Consider the following 12,937-nt stretch of genomic DNA (forward strand, 5'->3'; position numbering starts at 1 on the left):
CCAGATCTTCTCTGCACATGTAGTCCCACATGTAAGGAAAGAATATTCTGTGGTCTGTCTCTGCTGCTGTGCCAGCAGATGCTGGTGTTGGAAAGGGTTTCATGTACTTCCAGACTCTGTTGTATGATGGTTTTCCAGAATGCTGCTACTTCCATCCAGACTTTGATGGTGAGGTTGTTGTTCAAAAATCTGAAGCCTCCAGATTAAAAATAAGGGAAGAAAAACAAACCTGAATCTTCTCTTGATGAAATATTTACTGCACAACTCTGTTCCTAATCAACCTTTTGAGTGGTTTTTTATATTTTATATATATCCATTTTTATAATGGATGCAGAGCCATTCCCATTTTTCTGTCATTTGTTTAGTGAAATTTTACAGGTTTAGTATTTATAAAAGAAAAAGCAAGCTTTGTGAAGTGAAATGTAGAGAGATTATCTGTCTAGTTTGGAAAAAGAGGTTGCTTGGGTCCAATGGCAAAAAAGTTAATTAGTTTTGAAAGATACATCACATAAAACAACATTTTACAGTGGGTGAGGTACCGTTTTGAAAGCTTTGGTCTGTATTTTGTAATGCTGCCCATAATCAAATATCCAAATATGATCTGTGTGAAGGTGGATTGTTATTTGGCCATAGTTAGCTATCACTGTGTTAATAAGACCGAGTATCTGTAAAAGCAGATATCATTGTAACTGTAAAGTCAGCTTGAACTCAGGAGACTGTCTGTTGTATAATGTTGCCCTCAAGTGGACTGTTAAATAACTGCAGGATATTAGTATTAGGGAAGATTTAATTCCGCAATTAAACATCAAGCAGTAACTTTTTACCTTTATGTTTGTGCTTGTCATTTTTCAACCATTATTATGTTTTTAGTTTTATAATCAAACTCAGTTTTCTTTTATAAAAGACTGTAGGAATGTTGTCTCTTCCGTGTGATGTTTTTAATGTTTGTACATTCTATTTGCTATAATGTGATATTAGTCAGGCCACTTTCCTTTTTTTTCATTTATTTATCTATCCATTTACCCATCTATTTATCACCCAGTAAACTCGGGGTCTTAAAACACGCCTCTGCTGTGTCAGTTAGACTGATTTTATCCAGAGGAAGACTGCACTGGCCTTGTGTGGATTTGCGTGTTTGTGTGGCTTTCTGCCACACCATTGCGAGAATTATAATCTCGTCGTGTCTTTTTTTCCGGTTTGCTCCGCAGATGCCGTACTGACGTCATCGCGTACTGTGAACGTATCACCGTGGTTGCGGCTGTCCTTCACATCCGTCCACATCCTGCTAGGCTCGACTCCAAAACGCTGCAACGATGGCTCTGCTGAAATCAAACAAGGTGATCTTTTGTTTGGGGAATATTTCTCCATCCCTGGGAGTCTTGTCCACCCGCAACAGGTAAAGTTAGCAAACTCAAAGTTAACTGTATACATACATTTTAGTAGTTAATTTCCAGATGTCATTGACAAGTTAGCTGCTGGTGTCACGTTTTACAGCTCTAGTGAGCAGCTGACACACTGCAGTTTTAAAATTAACAGTTTACTCAGCATTCATTGTTTTGGAGTAGCTTCGTTACTTGGTGTTAGCGAAGCCTCAATAGCTGAGTAGCTAGTAACTGTCAGGGGTCATATGGTTTCAGCAGGCCCTGGTATGCTGTCGGCTTAGGTTAGCATCAGTGGGTTAGCTGCGAAGTAGTACTTACAGGCAACATGGTCATTCATTTTATGACTTAGTAGCCTTACACATTGCTCTTACCTCATCTGTAGCGTAAGACAATCTTCTTGTTAAGAGGCTTATTTTCGGGCATTATAAGGTCATTTGGTGTTACTAGTAGCGACGCTTTATGCTGATGAAAGTTACGTTGGTATGTCCATAGCGCAAACTCAAGATTCATCAATGTGTGTGATGGGGGAAACAAACCAGGTTAGTTTCTTGCGTTTTAGACAACTTCGTTGTGGTAATGACTTTGGTCAAATTTATTTATTTATGTATGTATGTATGTATGTATGTATGTATGTATGTATGTATGTGTATGTGTATGTGTATATGTATATATATATATATATATATATATATATATATATATATATATATATATATCCTAATCTTAAAAGCAAAATGTGTTTTATACGACTGCATTATCTTTAAATCCCACGTACAAATTGAACAAGACTTGTTGTAATTGGACTTGCGCGAGCGGATTGGCGCCCTTAATCCACCCCTGAACCTTGATTGGTTATCAGATTCTACTTGTTGATCGCTGGTTGGGTAATTTCGAACAGCGGAACTGAGATTCTAGTGTGCGCTTTCAAAGTATTCTTCATTATTTGAGGACGTGATGCACACGTGTTTGATAGAAGTGTTGTATGCCTTTATCGTTTTAATAAATTTGGATAGTTTCATACCCTTTGCGGAAAATGAGGCCCACAACAAACTACTGCAACTCTTGGTTTCATTTTGCTAGTTGGTAATATCGTTTATCTTTGTTTAGTCGACTTATTTCAAGCCTAAGTACAAATTATTCATATGAAATCTTAGGTGTTGAGCAAAAAAGGAGCGGCAGCTGGATGTCTGTAGTAGTTGCCAAAAGGCCTTTGGTCTATTGATAATTGATAACTGCCCAATCGCTGTTTAAATAAACCCTAGAGTTCAGGTGTTCAAAGTTTTGTTCTTGCACACACCACACACACCTCACAAATGGTTGTATGGTACGTATTGGTTGTTCTAATTGGGCAAATGGGATATGGTGTTAAATTAAATTGTTCTTCTAAATAATTGCAACCATCTTTGGTTGCGCTTGAACTGATTCAATTAGTGTCTTAATTATGTTAAATGTTTTATTGTTTGTGTGAACATCCAACCACCATAAATCACATTTTTCCTAATTGTAAAGCACTTTGAAACATTAAGACAGGTTCAATTTAAATAATATTTAATGCTATCATACATAAAATAGATATATTCACATTGTATTCAGTATGTTTATAGTAAATGTTAGATGACAAAAGGAAGCCTTATCAGTTGCTTCAAATGACTCTCTGTGAACATGAAAAAACTACATTAGGAGTGGTGATAAACAGCTGGTTTGCAATATAAGAGACACATACTACATATTCAAGTATTTAAGCTATAACTTCAATGCATTTTTTCTTATTTTTGTAGAATAAACATGCTTGCAATTAAATGAAGTCACGATGTAACAATCTGTGTATTTATAGAAAGTTGCAAGACATTCTTGCCCTTTGCAAAGTATTCAGCCCTAAATTTAGATGCAAAGGTTAGATGGATTACAAAATTAGAAGAAACCTGAGACAATGAGATGTTGGTGAGGGCAGGAAGAGGGCAGTTGAAGTCACGACATGCAACAACCTTTTACACTTTCTTATTCAGCTGACGGGTATATCCAAAGCAACTTACTTTCATTTGTCAAATGGCTGTGGAAGAGAGGGGTTGTATTAATTTAAAGTAGATTTTTTTCTTCTTAACCTTAACACAAACACCAACATGTAGAAATATAGTTAGTAGTTAAAGTTTTAGTAAAGCCAGTATTATTTTCATATAAGTATTTTAAAAGTTTTAAGTGAATCTTATCAACTTGTAAAGCTTGCACTACTTAATTATTTACATAAGAATGATTAATAAGTCACATGTATCTTAAAAAGCTAGACTAATAAGAGGGTAAAACAATTCCAAATCTTAGGCAAATGAAAATGTTAAATGGGATTAAAATTCCACTTAAAACATAAGTAAAAAACTTTTGCAAACTGCCATGCATCTTCTCAGATATAGATCTATCCACCATTACAGCAGTCTGCAGACCTTCAGGGATAAATCTTTTAGTGTGGTAAATGAAGAGGGGTAATTTCAGCAGCAACTTCCATGTTGGACCCACATTAGTTGCAGCTCTAGTTTTGGACTTTGTAATGGATTGTGTTTGTCCTGTAAAACCTGTATGCAAGTGTTTCTCAATGTCAGCGTGTAACGTCAGGCCACATGGGGGGTTAAGCTGAAGCACTGGGTCCAGAGTATGACTAATACAAGGTGTCACATAAGGTCATAAAAACATCTTGGCCATATAAAGTTGCTCCTTTGTGACTGTTTATGAATAGGAAAGTTGCTTTCTGGCTCATTGTGCACAGATGATCAGTGTTTGCAGTCCTTTCATCAGTATTGATCTGTTTTGGTGTCTGGTCCAGCTCATGGTGGGGTGGAGTGCAGATGGGCCCCCCTGATCCCATCCTAGGAGTCACTGAGGCCTTCAAGAGGGACACCAACCCCAAGAAGATGAACTTGGGAGTAGGAGCCTACAGAGATGACCAGGGGAAACCTTTCGTGCTCAGCTGTGTTCGCAAGGTAGAACTATGAAACCATGCCACGGTTTTTTTTTTATGCCAAACACATGCACATAATGTTCTGTTCAGAAGTTACCCTTTGAACTTAAAGAGAACCACATTTCTACATTACTGGAATTTTTAACGCTTCAAGGAAATCTTTTGAAACTTGGTGTTTTATTTAGGCAGCTGAATCTTTCACTGCTTAATAGAAGGTTTAAAGGTTTCCCTAGAGAACATGTTTATCAGTATTGTGTTCTTGTATTATTTCTTTTATTCAGTCAACACACACATCACTGAACAAATTTAAATACTCGTAGTGACTGAACAAGCTGAGGTGAAAGCAGAGTGCTTGTGTTTGCACAAAAATAATAGGTCTTCCTGCTAGCCTTTGTCTGCAGCCCTTCCTCTAAGTGTGTTGGAGAAGGGTTGCATCTAAAAGTTGCAGAATGGTAGGTCTTGAGGACCGAACTGGGGCACCCCTGCTCTAAAGCCTTTTGGAATATAATTATACATAAATCTTTTTACATTTTACATGGTTTTAATTACATTGCTGTGCAGCACTTTGGTGAAACAGATTTGTTTTAGGTCATTATGATCTGGAATGGCACATCACAAACATTTTAAGGGCATATTTTAATTATAAAAAAACCAAAATAAAAACATGGTTACATATGAAAGTAAAGTCAGCGATTTACTCTAGAAGCTGAAGATTAACCGATCAGACGTTCTTAGTTTCTTCAGAGGCCAAGAAATAAAATGTTTTAGGACACAGGTCTTGGTAAGAAGTCTCAAGTCTGAAAAGAATAAATGTCCTTCACGAATAAGACTGATTTTAGTTGTACTAAACATGAATGTTGAAGAGAATTTCTGCACTATCTTCAAAACATGTTTTGTGTGTATTTGTTTTAAACTTTCTAATAAAATGTTATCAGTTGATAAAATTTGTGTTTTTATACCTTTTTTGTTTCTACACTTTACTGTAGGCAGAGAGTTTGATTGCATCCAAACAGCTGGATAAGGAGTACCTTCCTATTGGTGGTCTGGGAGAATTTACCAAGGCCTGCGCCCAGCTGGCTCTTGGTGCTGACAATGAGGTTTTGAAGAGTGGCAGGGTAAGTTGGGCTGTTTCGTTAACCCAGCCCAAACAAAAACCACTGTGGTTCTGTTTTTAAATCCAAATGAATGCATCAGTTTTTGTCTACCAACAGAGCATCACTGTTCAGACCATCTCAGGCACTGGATCTCTGCGCATTGGAGGCAACTATCTGGTAAGTTTTCCTTATGTTGGTCACTTAGAAAAAAGAAAAAAAAAAGATGGAGTATTAAAGTTACACTGACCAACTCACAACTTCTTTGTCACAGGCCCGATTTCATTCAGGTCCACACGATGTTTACCTGCCAAAACCCTCTTGGGGAAACCACACACCCATCTTCAGAGATGCTGGCATGCAGCTGAAGGCCTACAGATACTATGACCCATCCACCTGTGGCTTTGACTTCAAAGGGGCTCTTGAGGACATCTCTGTAAGACATGGGACAGGGAGCAACCATTTGAGAGGATGATAAACATTTTCAAAGATCATGCAGTTTGTGAACGTAACGCAAGCTGCAACTGCAAACCTGTGTGCTTAAATTTTATCAGTTGCGTAGATCGGTATCCCTTAAAATAACTCCATGCGCATAGCCTAGCCTTGATTTGATAAGGAAAAATAGGTGCTGCTTCTTGCTGTTGCTAATGGGGATCCTAATAAAAGAAAGAAAGTTAATGGTGCAGTCAGCATTCACACAAAGGAAAGTGTTCGCGCTCTATACTAGTAGTTAGTGTCAGTGATTTTAGTCATCCAGCTTAAACCTTTTTTTTTTTTTTATTATTTCTAAAACACAGAAAATTCCAGAAAAGAGTGTTATTTTGATGCACGCATGTGCCCACAACCCTACCGGTGTGGACCCCAAGCCCGAGCAGTGGAAGGAGATTTCTGAAGTTGTGAAGGTGAGTAAGAATCATCTCAGTAAGACTGTAGGAACACTTTGATCAATTGTTGCCATTATTGCTTAAAAAAACCGCAGTCCTATCTGATAAGTGCAGGAGTCATGATATAATTTCAAACATTAACTAGTTGTCCTTGACTATGCTCTTCTTGTGCGCTCACCATTGCAGAAGAGGAACCTGCTGGTGTTCTTCGACATGGCCTATCAGGGCTTCGCCAGTGGAGACATCGACCGTGATGCCTGGGCTGTGCGCCACTTCATTGAACAGGGTCACAATGTCCTGCTCTCCCAGTCTTTCGCTAAGAACATGGGACTTTATGGTCAGTCAGGAATCAGTTCAGGCTCTTCTTACATTAAGATTATTAAAGATGACAAGTAGACTATGATGAATGAATGTTTAATTAGAACATGTTAACATATTACATGGAATTATTACATATTTCATGGAACTTTGCTAACCAACATATTTGAAAAGGAGTAGGAAGAAGCCTACACTTATCTAATCCTACATCTTATTCTATTTTACATCAAAAGTCCGCTGTTATACCACTTCCTGTTTTAACATGTTTACAGGTACAACTAATGATAATATTTACATAATATATATAAAACAAAAACTTAAACATATAGCAATACGTGTTAACCCCCAGTAGCTGAAAATCCAGTATTTGTGCTGCTTCTTGAACTGGTTCATGCTTGGACATTGAGCACCCCACTCACTCTGTTCCACAACTTAAATCCATGTACAGAAACACAAAAAGTTTTAATGTTGTACAAGCAGTGTTTTAAATTTAATATTTCCCTTAAGTTATCCCACCATCTCTGTGGAAAAAAACAACAACTTTTTAATAATATTATTAGGGAGCAGGTTATGGATTTTCTTTACACATTGTACAGATTATTAAATTTCAATATTTGGGAATTTAAGAATAGTGATTCTCTATAACTAGTGAATTATTCTCAGTGCTCGTTTCTTAAATATGTAAAGTGATTGTAGTGTATTCCCCAAACCTAAGTGTTAACCTCTGCACCGAATTTAAATATGGTAACACAAGTAAACAAAACAGATTGGGGAGTGATTGAAGGTCCAGAACACTTTTTGCTTTATCACTGGACTGATACTAAACATTTAGTTTATTCTTGTGTTTTGTCTCCACCCTGTGGTGACAGATTGATATGTTGTAGTCAAAGGAGCATCCAGGGGCTTTATGCACTGAAAGTATTTATACTAACAAGTGTATTAGTACTTTGCTGGTCATCAGAAAATGACTTGGTGAACACAATCAAGGTGGTTTTTATTTCTTAAGAATACCCCTCCTCTTTAAAGCTAAACTTGAGAGTTCTTCCTGTTTCACTGGCACAAGTTGGTCAGACTCACTATGTTTATGCTGACAGGTGAACGTGTGGGAGGTTTCTCTGTAGTGTGCAATGATGCAGAGGAGGCGAAGAGAGTGGAATCTCAGCTTAAGATCCTCATCAGGCCCATTTACTCCAACCCACCAATGAACGGTGCCAGAATTGCAGCAACCATTCTCAACACACCAGATCTGCGCTCCCTCTGGTATGAGCTTTTAGACAGATATATTCACATGCTATATCCCACTAAAGACTAAATAGTACTCCTGATCTGTCATTGTTTGCAAAACTGTTATTTATTTTTAAATCTTGTGTTTACAGGCTGGAGGAGGTCCATACTATGGCTAACCGCATCATTAAAATGAGAGAACAACTGGCAGCAGGTCTGAAAAAGAACGGTTCCACCCACAACTGGCAGCACGTCATCGACCAAATCGGGATGTTCTGTTTCACGGGCCTCAAACCTGAACAGGTACTCTGCACTTCTAATTACATGTTGCTGCTAAATATGTCATTGAGATGAATATAAGTAGTTGCATAATTCTCAGTAAAAACATTTGAAAGAAACTATTTTGATTTTGAACCAGACTCCGAGCCTGAGAGTGAAGATACTGAGATGGTGGAAGAAACACGTTTACAACAAAATGTTTAGAAAACTCTACGTGGCGGAGTGCTTCACCCTACTTATAAAAAAGAAAACACGGGGCTCATTTGTATATTGCAGGGGGTTAAACTTTTAGGCTAATCCCGTTAGCGTTAGCATTAGCTGCGTCAGCTAAAGCATGACTTTAGGCGTGGAAGAGGGGCTGGCTTATTCGAATGGCCTCCTGTGATGACGAAATCCCAGGAGCAAATTAAAATCACGTGTTTGAGAGTTTACCCTTGTTGGGGGTTCTGCTGTGAACAAAGAGCCCAGATGGAAAAACTCGACCTTCTTCAAAAGAAAGGCTTTCAGGGAAGTTAACACTTTGGCCCAACACCAATACACGTTTTAACTTGAAAAAGTGCTATTTCTAGGTGATGACTCCTTTAAGATTATCTTTCTTTTAAAACTAGATTATTTAAAAAATCATTTAAAAAGATTAGGTTTTTAAATGTATTTGTCTACAGTCTACATTAGGACTGGCATTAAGATCTGTATAGTGTAGAAGGTATGCAAGGGTGGGGTTATGGAGCTGAAGACGAGATGCGCTTCTTATGAGTGCTTCTGGACGGCGGGAGGGGCCTGCGACAGCAACTGTGACTCATTGAGAAGAGTAAAGTGTTTTCTCGTCAGTTTCAAAGTCTCCAATCACACCAGAAAACGTTGCCAAATTTGTCGCTCGTTGCTATTTGCGGCCTTTGCTGGACCAAATTGAGTAGCCCTGCTGTAAACAATGGATCCTCCAGGGAGATGCTGTAGGGGCAGGACTGCCTGCTGACGTGCCTGTTTAAAATGGGTTGCGGTGGCTTGTTCTTTTCGTGAACCAGCAGACACCAAAGTGGCATTTAAGTATTGATACTTGCTAATTAATATCTAACTAGATCCTAAATTTTAGAAACGATTAGTATCTGAGAATTGTTTTTCTTCTTTTTTTTGCAACTCTTATAACAGATGGTTAACCACTCCTAACTATATGATTTACCAAAAGAAAGGTTTTAAGCTCAATCTTAAAAGTAGAGAGGGTGCCTGCCTCCTGAACCCAAACTAGGAGCTGAGAAGGGCCTGATAGATGCCTCCTGTTCTACTCTTTGGGTACATACACACCAGGATTGTCCTCGAGACTCTGTATGACTGGGGACTCATTTCAGTTGGGGGGGAAACATCGGTTTCTACCACATTACAGCTAAATATGGAGCTGCGTTAGATCCTTGCAGTCTGAAGCTGAGCATATTTCCGTTAGAACTTTTGTCGCGTTTTTCCAGGAATGACTGTGAGCCATTTCTCCTGTCTAGAGCTGCCTATTGTCCCACAAGTATTTGTTTACCCACAATGCTGTGCGCTGAACTGCGCTGAACCCCAGTGCACTTTGCTGTGTAGTCCGTTTCCTGTATTTGATCAACTTGAAGCGGACCCAGACTCACATTTGTAGGCAAACAGTCTGCTTCTTTGGTCCGTTGTAGTTTGTTTGCACATTCACAATTCCCCAAACAAAGCAGACTTTCCAAGCAAATGGACTAGGATTTGAATCAAAGAGGCTGGTGTGAATGCGCCCTTAGAGACTCTAGAAACCACAAGTAAACCTGCAGCCTGAGAGCATAGTGCTCTGTTGGGGAAGTATGGCACTATGAGATATTTGAAATAGAATTGATCTTGGTCATGGAAAGCTTTGTATGTGAGAAGAATTTTAAATTCTATTAGATTTAACAAGGTGGCAGTGAAGAGAAGTAAAAACTTGGTCTCTCCTGCTAGTTCTCCTAAGAACCCTCACTGCAGCATTTTCCAACAGCTTCAGACTTTTCAGAGCAGACCAATAATAAGGGATTGCAGTAGTCCAATATTGAAATAACAAAAGTATGAACTAATTTTTCTGCATCACTCAAACTAACAAGTACTTGAACAAAAGGAACTTGAAAAGAAAAAAAAAACATCTTACTGTGGGATGTTTGTACATGAGTATGTGTGTGTATGTGTATATATATATATATATATATTTTTTTTTTTTTTTTATTAATGTAAATAGGCTTAAAAGAGAATTTCTTTTACACCCCTGTGCTTATATAACTATAGACTGATTAAAATGTTTTAAATTAGTTTTTAAAATAGTTTCTATCAAGACACCTATTTTTTATATATATTCTGCAGCAAAATGTATAGTTTGTATACTTGCTTTAGGTTAAAACGTTTGTAAGGTAAAACCTCCAGCTAAAATTGGTGTTAAATTAAAAACTTTGCCATATGTAATGGAACTAGAAGCAATCTGAGTGCAGACCTCTGACGAGCAATTTATTTATTTTTTTTGCCCAATTGATTGTGAGCATTATGTTTTTTAGTTAGAAGCACTAATGGCAAAATTATTCCTATATACCAATAGTAAAGAATCCTTTAAACAAACTTCATGGATCCAGACGGTGATCCGGATCACCCCAAAAATCTAATCACTTGTTCCTTTTTCCATTTCTGCAATTCCATTTCCTGATAATTTCATCAAAATCCAACCCTAACTTTTTTATGTTGCTAACAAATGCATAACTCAAAGAAAGATCCAGACAGACAAAGCAGTGCTGCCAAATACACTGTCTCCACTTTGTTGGAGGTAATTAAGTTCAATCCCTCTTAGACAGAACTGTGGGTATTTTATTTTATTATTTGTTTCCCTACATGTCACTACAGTGTACAGAAGACACCTTCATGCTGCATTTTTTAATTCTGATTACCAATAAATGAAACCACTGTGGCTGCCCTTTAATTTGTACTTTAAAACATCATGTCTGAACTGCTAAATCAGAGGTGGAATAACCATGATAGAATTTAGAGTTCTGTACCTGACTAACAGTACAGTGGGACATGGTAAAGGCACATCAGTTCTGCCTTGGCAGAGCATTGTGAAAAGGGCTCTGGAGAAAGACCAGATCTTTGTTCCAACTTCTGTCTGACTTGTCAGCATTGTTTAAGTCATTGTTTTCTTCTCCTGCAGGTTGAGCGTCTGACGAAGGAGTTTTCAGTGTACATGACCAAGGACGGCAGAATTTCCATGGCAGGTATATCCTCTGGGAACGTGGGCTACCTGGCAGATGCGATCCACGCTGTCACCAAATAGAGTGGATACATCTTGGAGAGCGACAGAATCAAAGCTGCAGAGTTGGGAGAGGAGCTTTATGTATCCTCCATTCCACTTTTAGAGAAGAGCTCAGTATTTGGTTAAATTCTTTTCTCTCATCTGGATTTCATTGTGACTTCAACTTGGAACGGTCGTTTATTTTCCAGTTAAACTTTTTAACATTTCTCTGAACAGGCTCCCCATACCAGATTTAATTATTATTTTTCACCACTGATTGAGATGTTGTCTTATCCTATTTATTATGGAATCAGATGTTGGCTCTATGGTCCTTTTACATGTGTGCTCTTTTTCTGCTGTGTGCTCACTCACCATTAAGCATCATGGTAAAAAAAACAAACAAACAAAAAGAAGCATAGGGGTATTATGTCAGCTTGACATGCAAGATGAGATCTCTGTTCTTTTGTGAAAGCCTGTAGGAAATGTTTTTCATTTTATTTTAGTGGTGGCGTAGTAGCACTTTATAAGATGTTTAGCACTATTTGAGTTTTTCCACTGTATAAATAGGCATTCATCAGGTTCACAGATTGTTTTGTTAATCTGATTAATTTAGTCTCTTTATCTCTCTTTGGAAATGGCTCATTTATCTCCTTTGTATGCAGTACTTTTCCTGCAGGATGTGTGAATCTTTTGTGGTTCCGGTCTAGCTGGTCAGAGGGCAGCAGTTTCTCAGTCTGTTCATTTAAAGCACCCATAAAAAGCAACCACACAAGCCTAAAGAGTAAAATGAAAGCATGGAGTAGAAAATACAGAGAATGAATACATGTTTTTAATGGATATTTTCATATTTTCATTAAGATCCAAATGAAACACCCACATCTCTAAATTTTCACATTGACATTGTACTTGATACCAGTGCTGCTGTCTGTACGGTTATAATGATGAGTGGGGCACCTTCTTGGGGTAACTAAGGAAGTTCATATGAAATGTACAGTGTGCTTCTCTATTACTCTGATGTCATGTTAAAGACTGTGAGAAACAGGTGGGATTTAGAAATATGGGGTTTTCCTCTGTCTGCTTATTCGTCTGGCATTTTACCTCCATGCTCTGCATTCTGTCTAAAACCAAGGATTATTGGTCGTGTAACTCACTGAACAGACAATAAATCATTACAGAATAATAATATGTCCAACTTGTTTTTTCAATTATATTGTTTAACCTTCCATTTTTACTCACTGATTATTAATCTCTTTATTTCAAGTTATGGCTTTTTCAGTAGAAATTAAAATGGGGATAGTTGTATTCCTTATTCAGCTTTATTAAAGTGTTGTAGACAATTAAAACTCTTGTGTTTCAGCATCACATTTGGTAATTTATCTAATCAATGTAAAATAAAAATCTGGTGGAAATGTATTTCAAACTTTATGCTACTGAATTCATTTTCCTGTTAGGGAGCACTACCGCACATTGCAGTTACTCCATGGGATTTTAGTATTTTTCATACATTTTCTTTTCACTACAACCCCCACAATTCCAAGCAAGGAGAAATCCGAGAATTGAAG

General features: G+C 37.7%; 1 protein-coding gene across 1 annotated transcript; it reads left to right on the forward strand.

Moving 5' to 3' along the window:
* The first annotated feature begins 1,238 nt into the window (after positions 1–1,238).
* LOC121653633 (aspartate aminotransferase, mitochondrial-like) lies at positions 1,239–12,551 on the forward strand. Its single transcript, XM_042007279.1, has 10 exons — positions 1,239–1,396; positions 4,195–4,351; positions 5,316–5,444; positions 5,541–5,600; positions 5,695–5,856; positions 6,218–6,322; positions 6,491–6,641; positions 7,717–7,882; positions 7,999–8,149; positions 11,295–12,551. Exons 1-10 carry the CDS (start codon positions 1,314–1,316, stop codon positions 11,415–11,417), a joined length of 1,287 nt encoding a protein of 428 aa, XP_041863213.1. The 5' UTR covers positions 1,239–1,313; the 3' UTR covers positions 11,418–12,551.
* Positions 12,552–12,937: the final 386 nt, after the last annotated feature.

This window comes from Melanotaenia boesemani, chromosome 1 (genome assembly GCF_017639745.1).
Source record: "Melanotaenia boesemani isolate fMelBoe1 chromosome 1, fMelBoe1.pri, whole genome shotgun sequence".
Lineage (NCBI taxonomy): Eukaryota > Metazoa > Chordata > Actinopteri > Atheriniformes > Melanotaeniidae > Melanotaenia > Melanotaenia boesemani.

Coding starts and splice junctions, on each gene's coding strand:
- LOC121653633 (XM_042007279.1), top strand. CDS start 1,314: ATGGCTCTGCTGAAATCAAACAAGGTGATCTTTTGTTTGGGGAATATT. Junction 5,445..5,540: donor AGGTTTTGAAGAGTGGCAGG/GTAAGTTGGGCT, acceptor GTCTACCAACAG/AGCATCACTGTTCAGACCAT. Junction 6,642..7,716: donor TAAGAACATGGGACTTTATG/GTCAGTCAGGAA, acceptor TTATGCTGACAG/GTGAACGTGTGGGAGGTTTC.